This window comes from Trachurus japonicus, chromosome 7, assembly GCF_045865225.1.
Source record: "Trachurus japonicus isolate A0001 chromosome 7, Traja_1.0".
Taxonomy (NCBI): Eukaryota; Metazoa; Chordata; class Actinopteri; order Carangiformes; family Carangidae; genus Trachurus; species Trachurus japonicus.
Genome location: NC_140913.1, coordinates 13363108 through 13389935, shown reverse-complemented (window position 1 = coordinate 13389935; position 26828 = coordinate 13363108). Strand labels below are relative to the sequence as shown.

At 40.6% G+C, this 26828-nt stretch overlaps 2 protein-coding genes across 2 annotated transcripts in view; both read left to right on the top strand.

Moving 5' to 3' along the window:
* The window catches only part of cfap74 (cilia and flagella associated protein 74), a 52075-nt gene extending 38317 nt beyond the window's left edge, over positions 1 to 13758 (top strand). The window contains exons 23-38 of the mRNA XM_085781351.1: positions 1487 to 1660; positions 1835 to 1968; positions 2057 to 2333; positions 4567 to 4701; positions 5395 to 5522; positions 5843 to 5977; positions 8582 to 8691; positions 8772 to 8827; positions 9290 to 9409; positions 9576 to 9731; positions 9822 to 9960; positions 11316 to 11470; positions 11624 to 11756; positions 12444 to 12580; positions 12756 to 12890; positions 13257 to 13758. Coding sequence (XP_085637477.1) covers positions 1487 to 1660; positions 1835 to 1968; positions 2057 to 2333; positions 4567 to 4701; positions 5395 to 5522; positions 5843 to 5977; positions 8582 to 8691; positions 8772 to 8827; positions 9290 to 9409; positions 9576 to 9731; positions 9822 to 9960; positions 11316 to 11470; positions 11624 to 11756; positions 12444 to 12580; positions 12756 to 12890; positions 13257 to 13361 — 2229 coding nt within the window. The 3' untranslated portion in view covers positions 13362 to 13758. The remainder of the gene's footprint in view (positions 1 to 1486; positions 1661 to 1834; positions 1969 to 2056; positions 2334 to 4566; positions 4702 to 5394; positions 5523 to 5842; positions 5978 to 8581; positions 8692 to 8771; positions 8828 to 9289; positions 9410 to 9575; positions 9732 to 9821; positions 9961 to 11315; positions 11471 to 11623; positions 11757 to 12443; positions 12581 to 12755; positions 12891 to 13256) is intronic.
* Positions 13759 to 19608: 5850 nt separating this feature from the next.
* The window catches only part of gnb1a (guanine nucleotide binding protein (G protein), beta polypeptide 1a), a 38696-nt gene continuing 31476 nt past the window's right edge, over positions 19609 to 26828 (top strand). The window contains exon 1 of the mRNA XM_085781350.1: positions 19609 to 19968. The gene's annotated coding sequence lies outside the window, so the exon portion shown is untranslated. The remainder of the gene's footprint in view (positions 19969 to 26828) is intronic.

Sequence of the window (26828 nt, the reverse complement as noted above, 5' to 3'; positions counted from 1 at the left end):
TTTTATCCGTCAGGGCAGTCGACTCAAGGCTGCAGCCAAGGCGCATGGATGTTGTAGTAATTAGATTAATCTGAAAAGCCAAACTGATGGAAAAGACAAGGCCTTTCAACAGAATTAAGTCTCAGACACGGTTCAGCCGTCGATCGCAGACACTGACGACGTGGACACTCGGAAAAATATCTGTCACAGTTGCTCTCCCACTCTCTGACAGTCCGTTCTGTGCTCCAGAGCTCAGCCACACTATATAACTGGGTTTTATAAATGTTCCTTTGCCTTTTGATAAGATAACATCAGTGTAACATATTGACTGTTTTTTACATGATTGGTTCATACCTTTATTAGATACATATTTTATTTGTATACAGTATATTTCTTCCATCCTCTCAGTCCGATCAGTTCAGGAGGAGGATAAAGTTCTTAGAGCTACTGAGTTCCTTCGACTTTATTCCTTAAGCCTTTATTCCAAAAACACAGAGCAGCTGCTTAAACATTCGTGTTGCATCAATGCCAGTACACTTTCTCAGTAAATCTAAATCTGGTCTGTCTCCTAGCCATATTTAACAACCCCCACCTCATCCAGCCCCTAGTCCCTCATGTGGTGGTGCTAGGGCAGAGGGGGGCTCTGTCGAGGAGCCAAACACTGGGCCAGGATGCTCCTGTGGAGTACCAAAGCTGTTGCCCCCAGCCCCAGGCCCTGAGCTCCTGGCATTAAACCAATTGCATGTGCACTCACACACACGCACACACATATACATGTACACACACACGCACACACTCTGTGGTATGGTCACCAGACACCACAGCAGCCAGGAAATCGATGGCACAGACACCAGTAAACAAGGTCATTTGCTCAGCACTGGCAGGGCTCAAGAAAAACACACTGATCACAAAATAATTAGATAAGTTAAAAAAAAGAAGAATTTTCCTAAAGTGTTAAAGGACAAAACAGCGGATCCTTTGCTTCTCTGTGTGCTGACAACAAACCAACTGAACAGACAAAAACCAACAATGGATCCTTCCTCCCACTGACCAAACACTAATGAGCCACTGATGCACTGAGTGACACCTTCCTTCATTAACATCCACACACACATCCCAGTTCATTCTGAGTCACTTGGTTTGGTGCCGAGATTTAAATTTCTGAATCTCACTTTGAGCCTAACACACACAAAGATGACTGTCTGCAGAAAAGCTTCTATTTCAGCTCAGACAACTGAAGTGGTTTTGTCTTAAATCTCAAGTTGCTTCGTTAAGTCAGTGAATATAATGAATATATTCATGGTTGTGGAATCACAGACTGAAGACGAGTGATACTCGTTCTTTCCCCAATATAATTAGGTCATTTAGAATGTGATAACAATACAGTGTGTTGTGTAAATCAAACCATCCTGCTGTTTTACAGACATGATCTCAGTCTTTATATTTTTTCACACTTTTATTGTATATTTTACTCTTAATTGTTTATCTGTGTGTGCGTTGCGTTCAGGTGCAGCCTGTTCATTACACAGTCCAAGCGGTGGTGACATCTTCAGATCTGCGCTTCGACCGCACCGAGGTGGACTTCGGCTTCTGCTCCATTTACCAGATGGTCAGGAGCAGAGTCTGTCTCACCAACATGTCCCTGCTGCCTCAGGAATTTGGCTTCTTGGGCATCCCAGAGGTGACAATGAAAACCTCTCATATTGAAATATTAACAAGAGCAAACTAGAATCAGAAAAACAACATGGCTGCTGTTCTGGCTGTTGCTAAATACTAAAACTAAAACTAAAACTACTCTTTAAGCATGTTGTGTTGTTTATGTTGTTGTTTGTGTTGTGTTTGTTCCCCATCATAGTTCATAGAGGTCCAGCCTAACGACGGCTTCGGCACTCTGCTCCCTCAAGAGACTCTGGACATTGATCTGATTTTCAGCGCCAACAAAGCCAAAGAGTTCAGGTTTCAGCTCAGATGCAAGTCAGAAATTAACAGGTTCGCTGTCATGCACTGTGTTCATTTTTATTAATGATGGCATCTGCTTTTATCAGTGTTATCATGTCAGATATGATCTGATTACCAGAGATTTCCTGCTGTCCTGTCGAGCTGTGGGCGTCCATCCTCCTCTGGGACTTTCCCACTCTCTGGTCCATTTTGGGGCCACAGCAGTTGGTGACCAATCCACCGCCGTCCTGTATCTTATCAACCACGGCACTGGCCGTCACCAGGCCAAAAAACTTGTCTCTCCTGTGGTCAAGGGTGCCGTGGCTCCGGCAGCCACCAGGCTGTTCTGCTTCACCCCACCTAAGGATTCAGACGTCAGCATCACACCCTCGACAGGACGCCTGCTCCCTGGAGAGGTGGAGTAAACAACGCGTTATGTTTACACTGATCTTAAAGGAGCAGTGTATTGTCCCTGGTGATGTCATGAAGTCATCAGAAGTGTTTTGACATGAAAACGTTTATAAATACAGTTATTATACATCTGTTTCTAGCTCAAATGTAGATGTCAGCTTTTCAATCAAAAATGTTCACAATTTGAAAAGACTGGAATCTCCACATTTTAACAAATAAATAGCTAAATAAATAGAAACATCATAAATATTTAAAGGGGGACTATGCAAGTCCGGCCTCTCGGCCATGTGCATTTGTTTACAACAAAAAAAATCAATACAGCGGTAGATAACGTTATATATCATATACGATGTTACAGCGTGTATATTTGTGTAGTTTAATCTGTCATAAACAAGAGATTACTGGTTACGGGGCACGTTTGATTTGCTGTGCCGCAGAGACAAGAGCTGGGATCTTGCGATGTCGGTTTTCAGCCAAAATGCAATAAGTGACACGGACGACATGGGAGGCAGAGAGCCTCCAATCTCCCTTGTAACATGATAAGCCATTTATTAAACCATCACAATTACTCCAAAGCTGTTTAATTAAGGTAAAAATGTAGCATAGTTAAGATACAAATCCTGCATAGTTCCTCTTTAAGTGTTGAATTTATATCAACTTTAAACATGTATCTTTTGCTTGGCAGCATAACAAACAATGTCATTGTATCCAAGAGTTAGTAAAGGTAAAAAAAAAAAAAACATTTTAATATTAGATATTTATGTGGTATGTTTTTATTAACTTATCTTATCAATTTGTCAGGTATTTGTGGAGTTTCTTTTAGTTGTATTGAATTGTGAACTGTTACATAGTGAGCTGTTCTTCCCTCCAAACATGATAAAGCGATTGGCTGCTGACTCACTTCCACTTCCTGTTTAAGATGACTCCTCATTGGTGTAGAGCCACTGACTGATGCATGTTGCACTAAATTGTGCACAGTATTTTTTTTTTTACCCTGTTCCTACGCACCTGCTCTATTTAATAGATTTTTCTCCTCCTCTTTTCACTTTCTTTACAAAACTGATCTGTCACGTTCACACTAGTGATTGTATGATGGGAAATAGTCAGGATCCTGTAGGCGGCATTGATTTTGACTGTTCTTTGTTTAATGTGTCAACTGCTGCAGCACCATTTTCATACGGACCCGTTCAAGCCAGGCATGTGTTTATCACTGACAGAGGAAGCAGAAGAATCTTCCAGTATTAATACAACCAGTTACTGCCCTCCCTCCCTTCCTATACCACCTGCAGTCTATGTAATACTCTGCAGCTTCATCTCCTGAGGTTTTCTCTCATTTTACATTCGGGCAAAATTTGACACAAATTGTTTTAGTTGCAAAGCCATAATCACTATTTTAGACATTTTATCTTTAACTCTCATCAAATCAAAACAGCTTGAGTTGAATTTGAAACAACTGTGATTCTTACAATGTGAGGGGACCAATCCTCAGTCTAGAAGTAAATTATAATTTATTTCAACAATCTGCACGAGAAGTGTAACAATTACAGAGCTCACAGATCTCAGAGGAAAATCTTGCAGCCTCACTTCACACTTAGAAATGATTATTACAGTGAGACAAACAGCCACACATCTTCACAGTGTAATGATGCCCTCTAGTGGACACATGGTGGAAGTGAAGGAGTGAATTTTATTTTTGCACTGTCAGTGCTGCAGTATCACATACAAATATCAGTGAATCACCATTTTCATTTTATATGGATGTGGTGCAGGATCAAATCAGAGTTCAGATCATTTGAACATGTGCGCAGTGTCTGTGAATGGTGAGAGTTACATTTAAAGTCAGTTAACAGTGGAATTCTTTCTGCTCACTTCGACTCTGTTTATAGAAAAGATTAATCCATTGTATTCATTTTTTCCAGTGGGACAAATCCAGTAAATACTTTGCCACTGTGAAGCAGGGGAGTTGTAAGCTGCTTGAATTGGTCCACGCTAGAGAAACCTCAGAAACAGGAAACCTCAACAGAAAACTAATTTAAAACTTCATTTCCAAACACGGTTTAGAGGCTTAAATTAAAAATCACCAGGGTGTAAGAATAAAACAATCTGAGAGCCGCTCCAAAGTTTTCTCAAAATGTGCACAAATCAATTCAAAGCACGAATCACATTATCCTCAAAAATCATTTTTTTAGTTTGAGTGACTCCTGACTGACGTGTCTCATGTCGGTGTCCTCTCACCAGAGATGTCTGGTTCAGGTGACGTTCAGACCCAGACTGCTGGAGCAGGAGATCCAGGAGGAGGCGCTGCGTCTCCTGCACCGAGCCAGGTTGATCCGGGAGACAGAGGCGGAGATGAACAAACGAGGACAACAGGAGGTATAACTGCCCTTAACCACCACTAATAACAAATAATAATCACAATTTATGAAAACAAAGTTGTAGTTTTGATTATTTCTTTTTTTTATTAATTTTTGTTTGAATATCAGAATCTTTTAAATGAATATGCAGCATCATGTTGTGAAACTCTACCTGAAGGCTCAGTGTGTTGAAGAAAAAACACAAGCAAAGACGCCAACATGCTACAAACTCAGAAAACAACTTCATCTAGATGAAGCAAAATGATGACCATTCACACTGAAATTGCTGTTGTGAGACCTGTCTGTTTATTTTCAACATGGTTGTTTCATATTATGGAGCCCTAATATAGGGGGTCATCCCTATGTTCCCACAGCCCTATGTTCCCTCAGCCCTATGTTCCCTCATTTCTAACTTTTGTTGTCACTGAAAATTAGGCCCTATTCCCACAGCCCTTTGGTCCCACCATTGGTTGGGTTTAGGCAATGAAGAAAGGAGTTGGTTAAGTTTAGTAAAAAGACCAGGTAGAGGCTAGACAGGCCAGATAGACAGAGTCCAGATAGGTAGAGAGAGTCCAGAGGGAACATAGGGCTGAGGGAACATAGGGCTGAGGGAACATAGGCACGCTCCCTAATATAGTAGTAATAATGTTAAAAACAATAATGAATTCTTAACTTGTATGAACATATCAGTCCTGTGAATGTGTGTTGTAAGATCCCAGTGGAAACCAGCAAAGGAAAAAAAGTGTCTGAGAATTCAAAGAACAACAACAACAAGATGTCGGACGAGACACCGACAGAGAAACTTCCTGAAACACCGAATCCTGCTGACGTGCAGCCTGGGTAGGAGCATTTGTTATCACCCCGTCACACTTTGTCACTAATTGTGTTGGAAAACACAACCAGTTAGCTGAATTGAGGTAAAAATTAACTCTTTAATATTCTATCGCCAAATATCAAGGATTGGCTCTGCAGAAAAAGGAAATATGTGTCACAGCCTCTGTCTGGGTGTGAAAGGCTGTTCTCGACTCAAAACTTCTGAGATCCTTTCACTTGTACATTCATTCTCATCAGCACACACACTGTGGTGAAGGATTTCCACTGTGTTCACTTTAAATGGTGATTGTGGGTTTATTAACTGTGTTGAGTCTTTTTGTCTCCAGGTCAGAGCTGTACGAGGAGGCCAGAGCCGCTCTGCTCTGCTCCTTCACTCAGAGCTACAGGGAGTTCACCATCCCCTGCTTTGTCTCAGACGGTGACCCCCCAGAGGACGACACACAGGCTCAGCCACCGTGGAGGTACGGTAACTGACACTGAGTCAACCCCCCACACACCGTGATTGAAACACTACGCCAGCCAGGAAGATACTGCACTGAGCCAAGAGACAGTTAGACTCATGAAACCACCAGTTTTGTTTTTACGCTTTAACAAATGAAACATTAAGACATGACGTGTTAATTAGCATGGACCAGAGGGAGGGTTTTGACACCTTCAAACAGACTGAGACAGAAAGAGACTGACTGCTCCCTCTGCTTTCTAGTCAGTGGTTCCCAAGTTTTAACAGCTCACTTTAATAATCAGCTCAAATCATGTCTCTTTCAATTTTAATGATCAAACAGTCAGGAATGAACTGACGCAGAGGAAGATATATTTTTCTTTTATTCTATTTTTGCTTTTCATTCTGATTCTTCAGACTTTGCCATTGGTGTGATCTTTTATTCTAGTCGGACTGAAAAAGCAAACAAGAACATCATGTGGTCAAACATAAAAGTTCCTCTCATTGGATGATCATAGTGACAGCTCTTAATACTTAATCATTTGTAAAGATAATTTTGTTTTAAAACATTTAAAAATGTTATTTATTCATTTATCCCTTTTTATTATTACATCTTCTTACCAAAATAGTTCTGTTTCGCTCGTAATTTGTCAGCCCACTTGCAGGACCTTCACAGGCCAGCAGGGCCGCGCCAACACATCGGTTGGGAACCACATAGTTAAGACAAGAAGCTTCATAAAAATCTGACAGACATGAGAGTGCCACAAGTCTGATCATGACATTGTTCACATGAACACAAAGACAGTTATTTTTTCTTTTAGGCTTCCATGTTTCAGTTTATTTTACATTTTAGTGACGCATTTTCCAAAAATAAATTTACATTATAAGGGTCTGAGGTGTCCTGCATAGCTCAGTTAGGGATTTACAAATTTACTAATTCTTCAGCAGCTGGTCTATTGATTTATTTATAATGAAAGAAAAATTCTAATAAGCAATTGCCACCCTAAACATTGTTTCACTTGCCAGAGAGGCAAGTATATGGAAAGAATATATTTTGTTTTATTTTGCTTTTGGGGTTTTGGGGGGTTTGTCTGTGAATATGACCCCTGGGAGGTGATAGTTTGACCCTAAAACAATACTTCACTCACCTTTCTGGGCACTGATATTAAAGACAAAGGACAAAAAACCAAAAAGTAGGAAAATTATTTGGGGAAATAGAGCGTTTCACTTCTGGAATAGAGTGTTGTGGGTATAGTTAAAATATAATCAACAATATAAACTCAATGGATCATCTTCTGTGGGAAAAAAGCTTAAACTAAATCATAATCTATTCATGGTCGATGTGTCCAGGAGTTAGACCTGGTTCATTGATATCAGGCAGCTGGTGTGAGGAGAACAGGAGGAACTCATCAGACTTTTACTCATGACCACCTTGTGACCTCTGCGTAACTTCTTCATAATGTTTCTGGTTCAGTCACAACTGCAGCAGATGAATCATCACGAAACCAGTCGAGACGTTTCTCAGAACTGTGATTTCTGCTGATCAGAAATGGGATGGCACAGTTTTATGACGGCCGCCTCCTCACTTTATGTGTTAGAGGGAGTTCAAGAACTTTCACAGAAGCTCTGGTCCAGTTTCTGACGTCAACACATGTCCAGTACATTAGAGCAGCATGTCTGCATATCAAACAACACAAGACTGCATCTAAGACCCGCTCTTTTTACTATTTAAAGTCCAGCTTCACGAAACATTTCTAATTATCTTTGAGGTCATGCAGCTCTGACAGGATGAACCTTTTCCACTTAAGGTAATTTGATATTTTTATTAGTCCATGCACCAATTAATCATCCAATACCTCAGTAACACCTTGACAAAACATCTTCAAGTCTGGAACAAACATTCACAAAGACTCAAGAATAGACTAATAAGATTTTGGGAGTCAAATGTCAAAGTTCAAAAACGTTGTGGCCTCACACAACCCAGTTTTGGTCTCATGGACGTGATATCACCTCAAGGGATTTTCTTCAGATTTGGCACAAACATTGGTCAAAGGTCAGGCTCACCACGACCTCAAGTTCCTGTAAATGCAATATATCAAAAATGCCAGGAGGGAATTTCATGACAAAACCCTTTTAACCAAAAATCACAAATTAATTTACTAATTATGAAGCAATTGCTTCATTCACTGATTATGAAGCAATTTCACTCACATTTCTATTAATGTTCTCCCCGTGCATGTGTGGGTTCTCTCCGGGTACTCTGGCTTCCTCCCACAGACCAAAGACATGCAGAGTAGATTAATTGGCGACTCTAAATTGTGTGAATGGGAGTGTGAATGGTTGTCTGTCTGGATATATTAGCCTTGTAATTGACTGGCGACCTGTTCAGGGTGTACCCAGCCTCTCACCCTTAGCCATAGGCTCCAGCTCCCCCGCGACCCTTGTGAGGATAAGCGGTACAGAAGATAAATGAATTCTATAAAGATTAAATAAAGTGATGATATTTTACATCCAAAAAATCATAATGTTCGGTGAAAACACGTTCTGGTCATTACTCAACACTTAAGCTCAAGAATGAGAAACAGATTCCTTATATTTTAGCTTCTCATGTCCAATTTCTCCGCAGTGCCTTCAACACACTCTACCTGAAGCTGCAGTGTCCTGCTGTCCGGCCCTCCCTGCTGCTCATCTCCAACCATGGAAACAGTGGGATCGACTTCCATCAGGTGGCAGTAGGTGAGTCCTTCACCTGTGCACCCAGCTCTCATGCCTTTTTTGCAATTACTCATAGTTTTGTATGTGTCTTGTATTTTTAGGGGAAAAGGTGATAAAGAGATTTACAGTCTGGAATATTTCAAAGGAGTCTGTCGACGTATCCTTCCTCACATGAAACAGAAATTATAGCAACTGAAGCGCTAAAGGTTTAAATTTTGCAGTGAAAATATACTTAAAGCAGAAGTAAGCGATCCGGTCGTTTTGGCTAACTTCTTGTCAGCCGATGGAGTTAGCAGTCCCCGCCCTCGTCCCTACGTCACCACATTCACGCGCATTCCTTGGCTGCACACACAGAGAGGACCGCCCCTTTATGCCGTTCTCTCTCCTCATTGGATAAAGGTTGTAGGATACAAGGAAAGTTTTCTCCTCGGCTTACAGCAGAGCAGAGTGACTGACAGACCCGTGTTTCAGACCAAACACTCTATATAAGTGATTGCTGTCGGAAGATATAACTATTTAAGACTTATATTAACACAAACATTCCACTTACTTCTGCTTTAAGATCTACAAAATTATTATAATGACAGTTCCTTGCTGCTTTTCTTTGACCATTTGCAAGCTGAGATCATCGCTGCTGGATGTACATGGTCCCTTTGATGTTCTTAATGCTCTCAGATCTATCAGACCTGGAGGGAAACACACTGTGATTCTGGCCTTCAGTCCAACTCAGGAGAAGACGGTGGGTTCATGGTGCAGGATTTATTCTGAAACCTTGGCTTATTGTTAATAAATGACCAAGAAGCCAGGCTGGTTAATTATTATTAGAATTAGTATATGAGCTTCTCAAATAAGAAAACACATAATAACATGTTGAATCACACACACACCCCTCCTACGCTCTCCAGTACCGTGAGACTCTGCAGATCCACGAGCAGAAAACGACCCTGGAGGTGACTCTGTGTGGGGAAGGCGTCATCCCTGCCGTCACCTCGTCCCACCCTGGAGGCCTCCTGGACTTCGGCTATGTGATGGAGAAGGAGCGCACCTCCCAGGTCATAAAGGTCGGACCAGGAGAGAAGAACGACAACATTAATGTTCCGTTGTTTTTCTAGAGGCGGCGGCCTTGGTAACAACTGTTTTTTTTTCTGCAGCTGCAGAACAGCTCGGCTATCGCTGTGAGGTACAGGGCGCTGTTGGCCAGTCTCTCTCCCTCCAGGCCTCAGGGTGGAGCTGACAAGGTGGACTTCCTGCTGGGCATTCACAGAGACTCTCAGGTTCAGCCCACAGTTGGTAAGATTATAAACATTAATCAATATCATCGTGGAACCAGAGCACAGGGTCAATGCTGTAGCTCTCATGAAACTTATTTTTCTGGTTTAGATGAAGAATTAAACACATCACATACAGGTCTGTCTATTTTTGATATAGCTTGTGTTTTGACGTAGTTTCAACTCATCATTATAGAATAGAAGAGAATAGAATAGAATAGTACTTTATTAATTATTATTAATAAAGTTAATGATCACTTTATTATTATTATTATTATCTACTAATAATTAACAATATACAGGGGTGCAGCCATGGTTATTACTCTTTACTTATTTAAGTTCACTGTTGAGGTGAAACAACATTCACTGTCACTGGATTTCTTTATTTAATGATATGCAAAGAGAAACCAGATAGTGATGCAGGTTTCATGGATAAATGTCTGAGGAACGTTTGCTAAGTGAGAGGCGGAAGTTTCCACTGTAAGAGTGAAAATAAAGTTTGTGTGGTACAAAAAAAAAAAGATTTACATTTTTTTTCTTAAACCTGTGATTCATCTGATGCTTCAAGAAGGGTTACATAGGTATTTACGGTCCTCTGTATTATTATTATTGATTATATTTGACCTTAACTAATAAACCAGCCAGACCAATATCTATGGGCTGGTGTCAGGTTAATGCAGTGAAGTACATGTGAGCTGATGAGAGCTGAGAAGTAAATGAGTTGCAATGCAGAGATGGAAAAGTAGGTTTGATGTGTTTTCATGCAGTTGTATCGTTTGTCCACTAGAGGACGTCGACAAGGTGGAGAAAAAAAAGTTTGTTTACAGGATATAGAATATATTTATCCAGTCTGAGGGGCCCAGTATTAATTTTTCTCAATGTGACATTGTAATGTTTCTTCACCAAGCTTTAACTTTGACTCGGAGCATCTTTTCTGCTCAGGTACAGCATTGATCAATACTGGATATTACAGCTAGGGCATCACATTGTGATAGATCAGAAACACCTTCTGTCTTCTTATGTAAATAATAACTATATATTTTTTTAGATTTTTGGATATTGGGGTTATATGATTTTTTTATGTATATTTTTTTATGTGGAATAGGATACTGTATGTATGTAACATAACAGTATCCTATTCATAACAATCTCTATAAACATAACAATCTCATGGGAGATTGAAAAAGTATTTCTGACTCTGAGTCTGCCATCATAAATAAGCAATATATTGAACATCAGCAGCATCCGACATAAAATCCACTGAAGTCACACGACGGAGACAGAAGCCACAGACTGTTTAACAGCTGCAGTAATAATAGAGATAACAGTAGTAGACATAGTAATAACAACATTATATATAATTTGAATCCTTCACAGGAACACAGAACTACAGTGGACTGAGTGTGTTCAGTGCGGTGCCAGCAGAGGTCAGCATCGCTCCAGGACAGAGTCAGGACATCACCATCACCTTTCAGCCTGACCACCCATCTGTCTATTACTCTGACAGACTCACCATAGAGCTCATGAATAAGGTCAGCAGAGCATGCACACACACACTTACACATGCCTTAATTACATTTCTTTACTCAACCTCACCTTGGCCTCGATCACGTGGTCCAGGTAAGACAGTCTCCTACCTGCACCATGTGTGTCCTCTGTTTAACACCATGTTGTCTCTGTCTCAGACTGAAGTGTGTGTGATGGACCTAAAGGGTGCTGCCTCCTCACATAACATGTATCTGTACGGAGGAGACCAGCTGACTGTGCCCATTGAGTCACTCCTCCCTCCACTGCTGACCGCTCAAACCCAGCCCACAGGTAGTGAAGCCTCCATCTCCCTCTCTTCTTCCTTCACCGCTAATATGACAGAAATAATGACGCCAGTCTGTGAAACAGCTAAATGCTGCACTGTTTTATCTAAAGAAACTGACTCTAGATTCAGCTTCAGAAAATGACTTGATGCTCATGAAATGATCCGTCCAGATAATATAGTAGACAAGAAATCTTAAAATGAGTTGGTTGAGTCCAGAAATGAGTCAGATCTGATCAGAAAGGGGTTTGAAATAAGTAGTAACACTGGTTTTTAGAAAATGAAAATGTCTTTCCACAGCCAGGGCCCAGAGGAAGTTAATCTCTGAATCTCTTCTGAAAGACAGTTTTATAACTGTCATAACATGTTGCCTGCTGACAGTGACTGGTTTTTAGAGGCTCTAATGTTTACCATGTCCACCATCTTAGTTTATCTGAGTTTTAAAACAAAGTCATGAACCTGTTTGAAAAAAAACATCTGTACCAAGGTTTCACGACGGTCCATCTGAAATGTGACGCCAGAAAACAAGTCATCTGCCTGTCATCCAGGAGTTATTGAGCCATCTCAGTCTGGCCGACACCAGCATTACTAAAGAGCCAATCACAGAGTGTTGCTGTGGCTTTAAAGTGAAGTGCAGTTTTATTGAATTGTATTTATAGCAATAAAATTGCTGATGTGATCCTCTCTCTGTCCAGGAGAGTCAGAGGTGATGGAGAAGCCCAGTATCCCTGTGCTGGTGACCCTGCGGGCGAGTTACCGTGGGCGTGTCCTCACCCCTGCTGTGAGGGAGCTGCATGTGGGCTGCATCTGTTCCACTCAGCCCAGTAAGAAGGTACTGTCATGTCACCAGACTCATATGAGAGTAACAGCTAATTTCGGGGATAAAGGTCACACAAGCTTCACAATATCAATTGTATTCAATGCTGTTATTAACCTGTTTATTAACTTTTTTCATCATACATCTGGCCTGATTTGTTTGTATCGATTGTTTGTTCATCTGTTCCCAGAGTGCCGAGTTTTACTGGGATAACGTGGCTTCCCTCCAGCAGCTCGGCTTCAGTGTGGAGCCCAGCAAAGGTGTCGTGGAGCCAGGTCACAAATGCACCATCACTGTAACCTGGAGCCCTCAGAGCGGATACATGGTGAGGAGGAGATGATCACTGAACAATGAGGAACTGTTTGCATGAAAAAAGTTGTGTCCATTGGGATTTTATGATTTCATGACTGATGTAAATTAAGGACTTTAAAAACCTCATTGCTGAAATATGTCAAACAGGCTGAAATCATATGTTTTAGTGTTGTAAAATAATAAAGAATAATGGTCCAAGGAGCTTAATTAGCTGAATTGGATATTAAAAAGTCGAAAGCATCTTAAGGTGGAATTTAAATAATAGATTTGCAAAAACTGCTCACAAAATTTCATCTACAGAGAAAATCTGCTCATTTACAGTAACGAAATGTGTGTGTGTGTGTGTGTGTGTGTGTGTGTGTGTGTGTGTGTGTGTGAGCCCTATGAGGTGGTGCGGTCATGTGTGTCTCTTACCTTGAAAGGGGATGAGAGGAACGTTTACAGAGTCACCTTGATGGCTTCGGTCTCTACAAATGCTGAGTGACCTCTACAGAACCTGGACGACAGCCAGTAGGGAAATCTGTGCACACACATGTATACACACACACACCAATACAACACACAGAGACTTTTGATACACTGTACATGTCCAAAAGTTAAAAATACTTACTGGTCTATACGTATATGATTTTAATCTCTTGATCTCTCTCTTAATCTGTTTGTCTTAAATTCAACACTGACACAAACAAATAAATATTGCAATTAATGTATTATGAAGGTTTAAATTTGGTGCTTTCATTTTATTTTTGTTTATTTTGTAGTTTTTGCCAAACAGGTCTCTCTCCAAGGTTTTTGTACTTAGATTTTGTTTGTCTTTTGTTAAACCAAATGTCACAAAGGATGCATAGTTCAATAAAACATACACCTTGCACGTGGAATGCAATAAACAACAAGAATAGCACACAATTTCAATCCTCTTTCAATCCTTCCCAAAGTCCAAACACAGAAAGGAAATGTGGGGACAGATAATAGACGTGTATTTCCACTTTCCACCACCAGGGGGTGCGTGTGTTGCCCTCTGAGCCTGGTTGATCTGCATCAGCTGATGTGAGCCAGCAGATGTGTAAAGTACATACTGTGGTACTGCTGGTACTGTACACACGAAGTGAGAGGAAGCGGTTCACATCGAGGTCAAACAAGGTGCAGTCTGGGAAATATGACCAGATTAAAGCAGATGAATGATGCTGAACAGCAACTGGAGCTGAGGTCTTATTCAAATCAGCAACAGAGGCAGCAGCCCAAACGAGGTGAAAGGACCTAGTGACTGACTGACAGCTTGTAGAATATAATACAAACATGACAGAAATAACACAATGAAAAAGAAACCAAACCACCACAGTCTGTATGTTTACACAGTCTCGTACCTCAGTGTTATTTCTCAAGTGATGGTCTCGTCTTGTTTCAAACAAAGACTTCAGATTATGTCAGTCCATGGTCTCTAGTAAAGAATCCGCTGCCTCATTGGTGTCAGTGGAGCAACTGGCTCTGACTGTGAAATTTTCAAAACAAAAGACAAGGAAATCTGCTGACTAAAATCTCTGCTTTAATGTCACAAGTTCATCATAATGGCTACAATAAAAAAATATTTAATTACGTAGCACTTCTTTTAACAAGTTTGCAGAGCGCTTTACATGTAAAAGTACAGTAAACTAGTGTAGGACAGCATAAAAACATCTAAGTCAGCATTAAGTAAAAGGTCCTGACAGCATTAGAACATGTGGAGACAATAATCATCATTTATTTATTACAATCCTCAGAAAACACATTGACAGAGAACCTTAGTTTACAAAGGTGCTGAGGTCCAGACAACAGCAATCAATATGCCTAAAATCAATGGTAAAAACACATTTACATAAAGCAGGATACATTTATCAATTTCAAAATAAAGATGTCTGGATGAGGCAATGAGACCAATGAATAGTTAATAACATATGAGCAATAAAAATCAAAAGCAGTGACAGTCAAAGAGGTCAACTTAAGGTGCTTTCCTATAATGAGGAGCATAACAAAAATCTGTTCATCTGAACTCAGTCATGATATTGATACGAGATAAGCTTTTGTAAAATGCCTTAAGTCAGTAGAATAAAGGGCTGATCCCTACTTGAGGACGAAGCAGGCAAACCATTTGATAAAGTAAATAATGGTGTGTCCTGTTAGCTATCACCACTAATAAATCTTAAGGCAGAGTAATGTGGATATGACAATAAAATAAAACACATATCAGACATTACCAAAGACAAAGAAAAGTGGTGTAAGGAAGAAATTTGAGACTGGTCACAGTGTTTGATTTAGGGTGGGAGAGGGTGCCACACTAGTGCCCCATCACCCTTGGTTTTAAGCTTCAACCTTGGAGTGGCCAGAAAACCTCCATCCACCAATCTCAGGTTTCCGTTGGGCACAGAGATGTCATTTGGAGCAGAGACATTTTTAAGGCTTTAAAAGTCAGTAGTATAGTTTTAAATTAATGCAAAATCCAACAGGGAGACAATGAAGGGAGGCTGTGACTGCTTGTCCTGTTTCTGTGATAATAGTCAGAGTAGTAGAAAAGTACAATATTTGTCTTGTAGTGTAGTGTAGTAATTGTCAGAAGTTTCCAGAACAAAACATCTCAGGTAAAGTACAGATATTCAAAAATATACTTTAGTAAATGTACTCTGTTACTGTTCACCCCTGAGTGGATGTTGCTACAGTGTAATCTGTTGTACCTGGTATCTTATTGTGATAATAACTTTAGTAAAACACCACTAATTGGTAATATTTATCTCCAAAATGCTGTTTTTGATCAAACCATAATTAGATTTTTTTTCCAGAATAACTCCTTCACATTTTAATTTGTAAAATTCTTCCACAGCTCATGCGCTTGATAAACTCCTGCAGCGTCCTACTGTCCTGAACCAGTGTAACAGCAGATGTCAGTAATGCCTCCGAACGGACCAATGGGGTCCGACCTCTCTGGGAGATACATGCCGTAAGCATTTATCAGAGATTGTAGGAGATTATGCTAAATCAGATTACTGTACCCCAACCTGCCTATAAAAAGCAAGGTCATTAAGAGCTTAGCCTCATGTAATGTCACTCGTTTTATGAAACGTATGAGATCATATTAGGCAATATTTGTGTTGCCATTTTGCCTCTTTTTTATCCTAATCTGATTTCTCCTCTGATCTCTCGCTAATACCGTCAGATAGTGCTACTTATAGTCTACTTGCCAGCCCATAGGGCCCCATTGTGAACCCGGAAATGTTGAGTACCCCAAAGTTTTATGTTAGAAATATATAGTATGGGTCCCCAGTATTCAGAAACTGCCGGATGCTAACTTATATATATTGGGCAATTAGCACAATTGACATAATTAGCATAAATTACCATAGTTTCCTATATGGGCAATATTTCCGCAAAATTGACTTGGCTGATCTGGGCAATATTGGAGTGGTTTTAGGGGTTATTGATGATGCTGAATCCATTTCTGACATTTTCAAAATTCAAAATGGCTGTCTAAACCGGTAGTGACCAGATTTAAACCGCCAGTGGGCCGATTTTGATGGATTTCAATCTGGTCCCTTCCGGTTTAGACAGCCATTTTGAATTTTGAAAATGTCAGAAATGGATTCAGCATCATCAATAACCCCTAAAACCACTCCAATATTGCCCAGATCAGCCAAGTCAATTTTGCTGAAATATTGCCCATATAGGAAACTATGGTAATTTATGCTAATTATGTCAATTGTGCTAATTGCCCAATATATATAAGTTAGCATCCGGCAGTTTCTGAATACTGGAGACCCATACTATATATTTCTAACATAAAACATTGGGGTACTCAACATTTCCGGGTACTCATTTTTGGCAAGTAGACTATTATGTCCCTGCTGCACCGACAAGCTCTGTGCGTGTGTTTGTGCATCTCTGTCTGCCTGTCTATCTGTCAGTGCACATTCCCAGTCATTTTTGCATAGTTCATAATTTGTGTTATATATAATATATAATATTTTTCAAATTTTTATCATAACATTTTCTTATTGTTCAAATGTTCTATTGATCACCTGACAAAGACCTGCAGTACTTAACATTTCTTTCCTTCTATGTTTATTGTGATGCATTAAAATACCAAAGCAAATTCCTTGTATATTAAAATTCTACTTGTCAATAAACTAGATTCAGATTCAGATTCTGTAATATGAACAGTTTGTTAACGAGACAAAATCAATGCAGCAGAGTAAAAATGTTAATAAAAGTCGTCATTTTCTCCAGGTCACATCCATGAATAAGATTTCTTGTAAAATGCAGTATCTTGAAAACTTCTATCTTGTTTTGCCATCTTTGAATTCATTGTATCTTCTTAAAATGATGACGAATGTGTCTTATGGTTCAGTTAGTCAGGGAGTTTTAAAATTACCGTACTCATAAAACAAGCTGCGTTAGACATGAAAAATACAATATCATTTTATTCAATGGCTCCTACTTGTTTCTTAACCAAGAAATGAAAGGACACTGATTTCTTTTACTGCTCAAACACAACTGTTTCCTTTTTTTAATGCATGTACTTTGAGATTCAGCACTAAATTGCCTGTAAGTGTGAATGTGATTGTGTGAGATTGTTTGTGGGCCTGTAATAGACGGTATGCTATTTATTATTGTGCTCAAACAAGTCTGATATCAAGTGATTAGAATTTAGAACCTGCGTTTTCTACTTGTTTTGAACTTTTGAACACTGATGACAGCTGACTTATTTCTCAACCAACTTATATTAAGTTATCTTGTCTAGAAAAGTGATCTTGCTGCTTGGACAGATAATTTGGTATTACTGGTATTTAGTTTTTCTTAATAGTAATTAGAACAACCAAATTGGAGCATTCAGATACAGGTACATCAAGGTGTGGACTGCTCTCTTTCCACTCTCCTCATCAAAGGGCTGAATGCAGACAATAAGCTTTGTCCCCTGGGTGGTCTGTGGCTCTGCTAAAGAAGCTTCACAACACATGTATGCAGACAAGCAGGGGTGTATCCAGGGGCAACTAAATCTCAGCAGCATTAACCAGGGGCAGATGAGTCCCGGTGGAAACCCACACCTAGGACACTGTCTGATAGGCAGTGTTTCCAGCTCATCCCCGGTTTATCTACCAAGGTTTCTTTTTTTATACTAAATGAATAAAAGAAAGAAGAGTAAAAGATTTTGGAGCTTAAAATATCTCTCACACTAGAGAAACAAAGATGGTCGTCCTTTGTCTACTGCAAAGCCAGCTGTTCAGTCACAATTTCCAGTGTTAACCACCACTTTTTCTATTTGTACAATGATGTTAAATGGTAATTGTATAAATGTATGAAAACATACACAAACAATATGTTCTAAATAAATGGAAAAATGGATAGTTAAATTAGGGGCAATCTAATCCACCACCACCACATGAACTTGTGGTGTTTTGGTGGGATTACATGCACTCTCGCACAGTACGGTACAGTTACTATGGGCTTGTACTGAATGTGCTTTTATGTGTGGTTACAGGTCTGATGGTTGTTCATACAGAAGGCCAGCCTCCTCCCACAGGTTGAGGTTAACACACAAACAATAACTTCCCTATAGGTTGCAGTAATCAATATTTTCTGTCCATGCAAAATGTGAATATATTGAGGCAACAGCAAAACAGATGTGACACAAACAGTACATCCCCGAATGTTGCACTGCTCTCTTAGGAACGCTCCTTGTGCTGCCGTCTTCTTCCCCCATCGGACCAAGCCTGTACCCACTCTGCTGTCCCACGGGACGTCAAAGTGTTCCATGTCTCCAAGTAACACCTCAACCCACTGAGGCATTAGCATCCTCTGAGCACTCTACCTAGACTACTGGAGATAATGATCAAGCCATCTATCTGTGTGCTGTGATGATGGCCCACCCACAAGCAGCCAGCACAGGAAGTAAATCCCCACTGTTTTCTGAAGTACAATAAGTAAATGGCAAGGAATTACTCATAACATCATAGATAATTAAATTATAATTGTAGGGGAAAGTGCTGTTTTTCCTCAAAAAAAAAAAAGTCTACACCGTTTCTATCCACAAAGTAAAACTAAAAGATCAAGATTATTGTGTAAAGATCTAAAGTTGTGTTTTTGGATACTGGCAGGGACGTATACGTGCGCTCCTTATATTTAAATGTGTGGCAGGCTGGCAGCCTGGTTTAAATTGCAAATGAGACTGCTATTTGCTTGCAGTGGCAGTTGTATTGAAATGAAAGCCACATTTTCCTGGAGTTTTCAAACACTTCAGGCCACAAACAGTTTAGTTTTCACCTCAAGGCCACATTTACTTGTGTATGAGGTTTCTGAAGATTGATAAAAACCTAGATGTGTACAATATGAACTGCATTCTTTTAAATATTAGGCTAAATTAAATATTCCTGGTGAATTATGATAAATTATACTCAAAAACTTGTGCAAATGTGTTGACCAGTTTCAAAGTGAGTGGTATAAACACTGCCTGCTTGTTCTCAGCCAGTTTAACGTGTCAAATGCTCACAGATCGGGCGCGTTTTGAATTAAACTCTGTAAATAAACAAAGTTGTTGAATTAAAAGCATTGTTTTGCCAGGTAAATGTTTTTTAGGTGTGCTGCTGTTACCAAAGATGGCAGTATTTCCTGATCTGTCGGAGTGGTCGCCGACCCTTCGCCGTGCGTTGTGACGCTGCCGTAACGTGGGGTTTCCCAGACCTGAGTGCAGGGTTACCGCGCCCATCTCTGCTGTTTGATGGCTGGAGGAAGAAGCGACTGAGATCTTGGCGTGAAGGAAGAAAAAAGAGGGACGACGACGGTGGGAAAGACAAGAAGGGATTTTTTTTTTTTGCTTTGAGTTGGAGTTTGCGTTGAAACGGAAAAAACGCACAAGCGGGACTTTGACACGTTTATCTGGGTGAAACACCGCCTTGTCTCTGTGCCGGTGTGTCTCCCCCCTCGGCGGGTCAAAAACTGGGTTCGGGGAGTGCCGCTCCTCGGTAGCTAAACTAGCTAAATCTGAGCGCCTGGGCGGAGAGAGGAGAGACAAGATTTTGCTGTTTCCAGTCAATGTGATATAAACAACGGATACCCTCGACTGAAAGCGGGTAAGGATGTGTATTGATATTTGAAATTGCGCTTCAGGAAATGCATTAAGTGTGTGTGTGTGTGTGCAGTCGGCTAGCCTGTCGAGCAGGGAGGATGAACCAAAGGGGTTAACTGGGTTGAGTTAGCCGCCGTTAGCTGCTGCTAGCTAGTCGCTGCTGCTGCCAAGAGAGTGGGTGTGGGCCACTGTTGGACAAACTTAACGCACTGCGTTAACCCAGCTGTTAGTAAACTAGCACTAAATTGAGCCACTTTCATGTCCAGTGGTGCTGTCCGGCAGCCAGGTGGTTAACGACCACCGCCGGTGATAAATAGCAGGTTAGTCGGTGACAGCTCGGTGGGTTAGCCAGCACCCCTCTCCAACGTCCGGGTCTCTTTCCCCCTCTCTCTCTCAAGAAATAAGCCGTCTAGGTTAAACTGTATCGGCTGTGATTTACTAACCCATTTACCACTCTGATATCCTAATATGGGACTCGGTCAAATGCAGTATGATCCCAGACGTTTTGGATTAGGTGTATGTCTGCTCACATTTTGTCACATCTTTGCTCTGCTCATGGTAAATGATTACCTGGTAAGCTAATTGCTCGTACATTTGCCACTCAACTTATTGTTGACAAACCCCCCAGGGCGAGCTCTTTTAAGATGATTACGTGATTGCAACTCTTTTACACTTGCATAACTCAAAACAAACGCGAAGAGAGCTCGGGTTTACTCCCAACTGGAGTAGAAAATTTTGTAGCATCATGCAATTGTCAAGGAAGGGAGTCTAAAAATGGCTCCTTCACCAACAGAGTCACCACCACCACCCCCACTACCCCCACTATCCTGTAGCCAGTCCATACAAGTTAGCCAGCAGTGGCCACAGCCTACGTTTCCAGCCTGGTATGGCTGCTCTGGGTGTGTGTGTCCCGAACATGGCAGCCAGAACAACTCGCCTGTATCCACAGCGAAGATCAGTGGTGTTTGTTGTTGTTGAATGCCGCTTTTATGAAAAACTCTCGCACTGAAGCGTGCACATTTGCCTTGCTGAAATAATTTACGTAATGCCGAGTATCTCAGCTGTGGCCACTCTTTGGACAGGGCCGTGTTTAAAACGGGGTAGTTTAATCAACAGCGTCTAATCCGGCGAATCGAAACCAAACCATCACGGATAATAAGCCACAGTGTGTCAGAGCTAATGTTGTATGTTACCAGTCCCACGTCGAGTCTGCAGAGTCAGCCATCCACTGACTGAGCTGGAAAGGAAATGGCTAATTCGTTAGCGCGGTTCATCCTGAGAGCACACACGGAGCACAGAAATAACATTTTGCATGTACGGTCAAGCGGTGACATTTGATCATCGCATGGGAGGAAAAATGACAATAAGCGCCGTCGTGGATCTGGTAGTGGCAATAGCCATTTTAGTTTCACGAGTGCCAAACCAGCGCCAGTTTGCGAGGATACAGTCCGGCCTTAATTTGAACTTCTTCTTTTAATGATGTGAAAACGAGATAGACTAATTGGATTTTGACAATCTGTTTATCTCGATCACGGGTCTGTTGCAGGGCAAGTTGTTAGCAGCTACAGTAAAACAACCATGCCCCACCGGGCCGCGCTGCTCCATAGTATTTTAAGCACTGGCCCGGAAAACAGGCACGTTTTTTCTCTCCGCTTTTTTTTTTTTTAAATGTGGCGTCAAATCCGAGTCAACACGGCGACGTGAGGTGTTGGAGTGGAGGAGGAGATGGGAGATTTGTATTTAGTGGAAGACATTTCGAAAGATGGTTTAGCAACGAGCCAGACGTGCTGTCGCAGGAAGCCGAGCTGAGCGCCTCCTCCAGCACCGAGGCAAGATATATGTAGCCGAAGTTATAGACCAGCAGTGTGAAGATTTACCATCGTAAGACTTCATTTCCCGAAAATAGACGATTTTCTACTCGTTTCAGGAATTTTTCATCGTTTCTTAAAAGAGCTATTTGTATTTACTGGTTCACAAAGATGAATTCATTTTGCCAGTGTGCCCCCTCCCTCCGCCTCCTCGAATGAATGGGTTCCTGTATTCAGGGCCCAAGCAGCTGCAATGAACAAGATGGCGTTCAAAGCCTTTTTCATCACCGCTTTTTCTCAGACTGAGAGAGACAGCTGCCGAGCATCGGATGGGTTCAGGCTTGGCAGGAAAGATTTCTTTGATTTTCTCCTGTAGTAAAAATGTACAGAAGGTATTAACATTAAAAAACGTGTTAAAGCTGACGGGATTTCTGGTCAGATGAATGTAATATGGGTACCTTAGATACAGGACAACATGGTGGGGAAGGGGTGTTGTACACCTTGACTATGAACCTGAATACAAGGGAATATGGCAACTATGATAAATATTTGCGATTTATAATACATAAGTATTTGATCTTTTAATTTTTCATATTGATTTCGATGTTTTTTATGAAGCATCTCCGACCACACCTCAGAAATGGGACCTCCTTTTCTTAATTCTGACTAGAAATCATAGTAGGATGTTACTGCATAGATGAAAAAATAAATAAATGTATACAGATTTTGCTCAGGTTATAGATCCAGTGTTTTTACCATTTTTGTTTTTTAGTTAAAACACATAATTTGAACAAATAAAACATGTATTGGACCTTATTTGGAGAGCTTCACATTTTCTGCATGTATATGTTTCTATATGTAACTTTTGATTATGTAGCTTATGAAATGAATTTGTTATGGTTGAAATTTTGCAAATTTGCAATAACACTTTTAGTTTAATTTTTAGTTATATTTAATTGCGATTTTTTAACCCAATTGTCATTTACAGTAACTGCCATCTCAGTCTCTCAGCTTTACTGGAATCTCATATTTTGCTGTGATTTATCTAATTATTTTTCATTGAGGATGAACTGGTCCAACACATTCAGGGTTCAACCTTTCTGTTTTCATATTTTTTCGACTATAGATAAAATACACAAAGCTCATACTTGTAAAGCACTGGATTGCAGTTTTTAATAGCAATTGTTTGATTTGAGAACAGTCTATCTGTAAATTCAGTATCATCCAGTTATCAAAACAAATTATAAAACATTATTCCATTTAATGTTAACTATATAGTGTAATCTGGATGTTGCCCACACTTTACTGACATTAGGGCTCTGTGTGTAGTCGCCCTGGTGGACAGTGGTGGCACAATCTGTGCGTGGTGTGTGACAGGCTTGTCTGACTGCCTTCATGGCAGTAATGTTCATTCATAGCAGAGATTGTCAGGATGAGTGTAACCATCATGTAATGACCATGTGTTTCAAACCTGTACTCATTAGTCTCTTGTGCTGGGAGTGTGTTTGTGTGTGTAAAGGGCAGGGGGGGCTTTTGTTTTTAAATAAGGATTTTCATCCCTTCTGCATTTTTTTTAATCTGCGAAAGCAGGACATGAATGGGATTAAATTCTTAGTCGGTGGATTTCAGTCTTTGGGATTATATGTCTTTGGTCAGTGATAGTGCTGATTTTTATTCACCTCTGATATATCATTTTTAATTGCATGTCCAACAGGCGGCTTTAAAAAAGCAGTAAAAGTATTGGAGAACAGCTTAATCTGTGGTAAAAATGTACCAAGGTTTTCTATTGAGTATAATAAGTGTTAAAATACATGCATCTCCAATTCCTAAATATAATTTGTGCACATCTTGTACAGCAAACTGTACACAATTGACAGGGTAAAGTATGTGTAGTAATAGCTACAACACCACATATTTATCCATGCTTTATATTTTATACACAGGTGTTTCTTATAACCAGCCAGGCCTGCACTGAGTTCACATTACAACTTAAAGATTGTCAGTGTGTGAATCTGTAACATTAACTTACAGGTGGCTAATATCTTGGGTGAGTCACATTCATTCGTCTTTATTGGTACATTTTTAGCATAGTTGATTATATGTCATCAGTCTGTTCTGCATTGGTCTCTAAATACCATATTCGCATGTAGGATGGTCTTATCGATAGTGGGCAAACAATCTCTGAGAAGCGAAAACACCACCACACACTTGACACTTTGCCACCTACAGTAGTTTATCGAGAGGAGCCTTTTAAAATTGTGATTTTAGGTGGTGATACTTGAGGTTTCTTCAGAGGTAGCAGTCTTGTGTGTCTATCCAACTTTTATTATCAACACAACAACCATTAGCGAACTCAACCAACACTGCTGCACCAGTTTAGGGAAGTGGACTGTCGATTCCTGAAAGACAGCACTATGATTGGTCAGGAATAACTTCCTCTGTGTGATGTGATAAGTTGTTTGTACATTGTTTAGCAATGTAACTTTTCAATTGTATATTTTCCTATTGAGGAACTGTTTCTACCGTGTTCAGTGGCGTTTGTAGATGTTGGAAACACTGGACAAAACTATTTACAGTGAATTACATCATCATTGTTCAACCCAAGTCAGGTAATATTAATCTTTGGTAACAATGGAGTTTATCCAACATGCAAGTCACTCAGATGTGTCTGTATAGGACAGCAAGGCATGACATGGTACTGATATTCAGGTGTGTGATCATATCAAAGTCTCGAACGTTGGATGGAAATGCAATGTCATGAAAGAGCCAGGCACAAACAGTATCTTTTAGCGCTGACCAATTAATCTTAATGTCATCGTTATCGTGATATCAACATGCACAATAAAAACATCGTAAAAGGCTGCTTGAGTATCTTTTATATGGACTCAGTTGGTGATTGACCGAATGAGCAGTACTGAGAACTTCTTATTTTAAGAATATAAATATTAAGCAAAATGTGCAAATCTAATTTTACAAGGTTGTCGTTCCACCAGTCTTCAATTTTTCTTTCTTTCTTTTGCTGTGCCAGAAATATATTTAGCTACAACCCAACAATTTTACACGTGGTTTCACATACATTGTCTGCCCCATGGGCTCCAGTAAAATGGCCTTTTTATGGATTTTTTTTTTTTTTTACTTTTCAAAAGTCATCTTTGTAGCATCCCATGCTGTGATTTGCAAACAGTGATTTTGATGAGCCGAGGGCTTCCTTTAATTTTATATTTGACCACAACCAAGCACCCAGGAGTAGTAGCATAGTTTCTGTCAGTTTAAAACAAATAGAGCTGGCACTTTTGAGAGGCCTAGAAGAGAATGTGTTCTTAAGGGAAAGCTGGTGGCGTGTCATCCCACTGTGGTTAAGTGTCTGAACATTCAGTTTTCTGTAAAACATATATTTTCCGAGTTCCTCGTTACATCATTTTAGTGCAAGTGCTGGAAAAACACCCGGGACAGCTTGTCTGCTAATACACAGGCCTTGGCTTATCCATTGTGTGCTCTTGAAGGCATAGCTCTCTTTATCTACAGTGGTATCTTCATCAACTAGCTTGTTCTGGTGTCTTAATTTGAATGGATCATTAGTGGTGGCCTCTCCATTATGTCTTCCATTACTTTACTCTTAGGTCTGGTGCATTGTGGTTATGATCTAAATCCTTTTTCCTCTTCACTCTCAAAGCTTCCGACAGAACTCAATTACAATGCGTGTTGCTTATCCACAGGCAAATGTAGGATTTAGGATTGTGCAATTGTATATTTCTGTTGCTATAATTGTGTTTTGAACCATGGTCTGATCAGAAGTAGGGCTGCCCCCAACCAAAGATTTTGTTGGTCGACCAGTAGTCGTCACTTATGGTGATTAGTCGACTAATCGACCTCCCCACCCATGAGGAACCCCCCCCACACACACACACATCACACAGCTTATGAAGCTGATTAACAGTTAACTGTCTCAATACCAGGGTTGCCCTTGGCTTTCTTTTTCCTTTTTTTTGCCCGCGGTCAGGTTGAGAATTAATTAATTAATGCTCGACTCCGGCTGTGTTGGGTCCGAGAATCAACAAGCCGGTCGGGTGTAGCTATGCCCGTTTATCACCAATAAACACAGTAGATGAGGAGGGTAAAAAGTTACTGAGCTCAGGCTGTGTGACTGGTGGGGGAGGGTGGGGGGGGTCCGCGGCGTGGAGCGGTGCGGGTCTCTGACTGCAGCGGAGACTACCATGGATCCGCTCCGTGACACTACGAGACTGACCGCCGGTGAGCGCTTTGGGACGGGACCGGGGCTCAGACAGCACCCGCTAATCATTGAAAACAGCGGTGATACTAGAGACTGCCGTGCCTTGTAAAAAAAAAAAAAAGTGTCACATCATTACTTTCTGTATCTGGACCTTTAAAATAAAAGCCCCATAGCCTTTCATATACAGTTCAGTCATTGATTTTGACTTAATTTTGACAAGACACGGCTCCAAATGTTTGTTTTTTTCTTGCGACCAATCGACCAATGAAATTTGGTTTTGATTTTTTGGTCGACCAGTGCTTGGTCGACTATTTGGGGGCAGCCCTAATCAGAAGCACCTGAGAATCTCAATACAGTAGAGCTGATCATCAGTTTAGCTATATTAGTTATGTACACACCATCTATGTATTGTTTTTAACCCAAAGCACCGGTGGCATGTTAATGGCTTCAAAATATTGTTCTCTATCAAATTTGGCAAATCTTCAAAGGTCTTCAAATATGGTAATGGTTGCCAACGCCAGTACACTCACAACAAAAGGTCTACTACACCTGAGCAAGTGGAGTTAGCATATTGCAGTAAAAGGGTGATGATGATGCTAGAAATAATCCCAACAATGAGACCCCTGACATGCTGTAATGGCCCCCTTTTTTCCCCTTTATAACATGGGGAGCAGGGTGGCTTTACCTGTGTCCCATCTAAAGGAGCCTGGGTTTAAATTTAGTATCTGAGCTACTGTTTTGTTCAACAGAAAGTCCCCACACCAGAGGTAGTACTTCCTAATGGCCCTAATGTTGTATTGAGTGATGGTGACAGCCAAACACAAA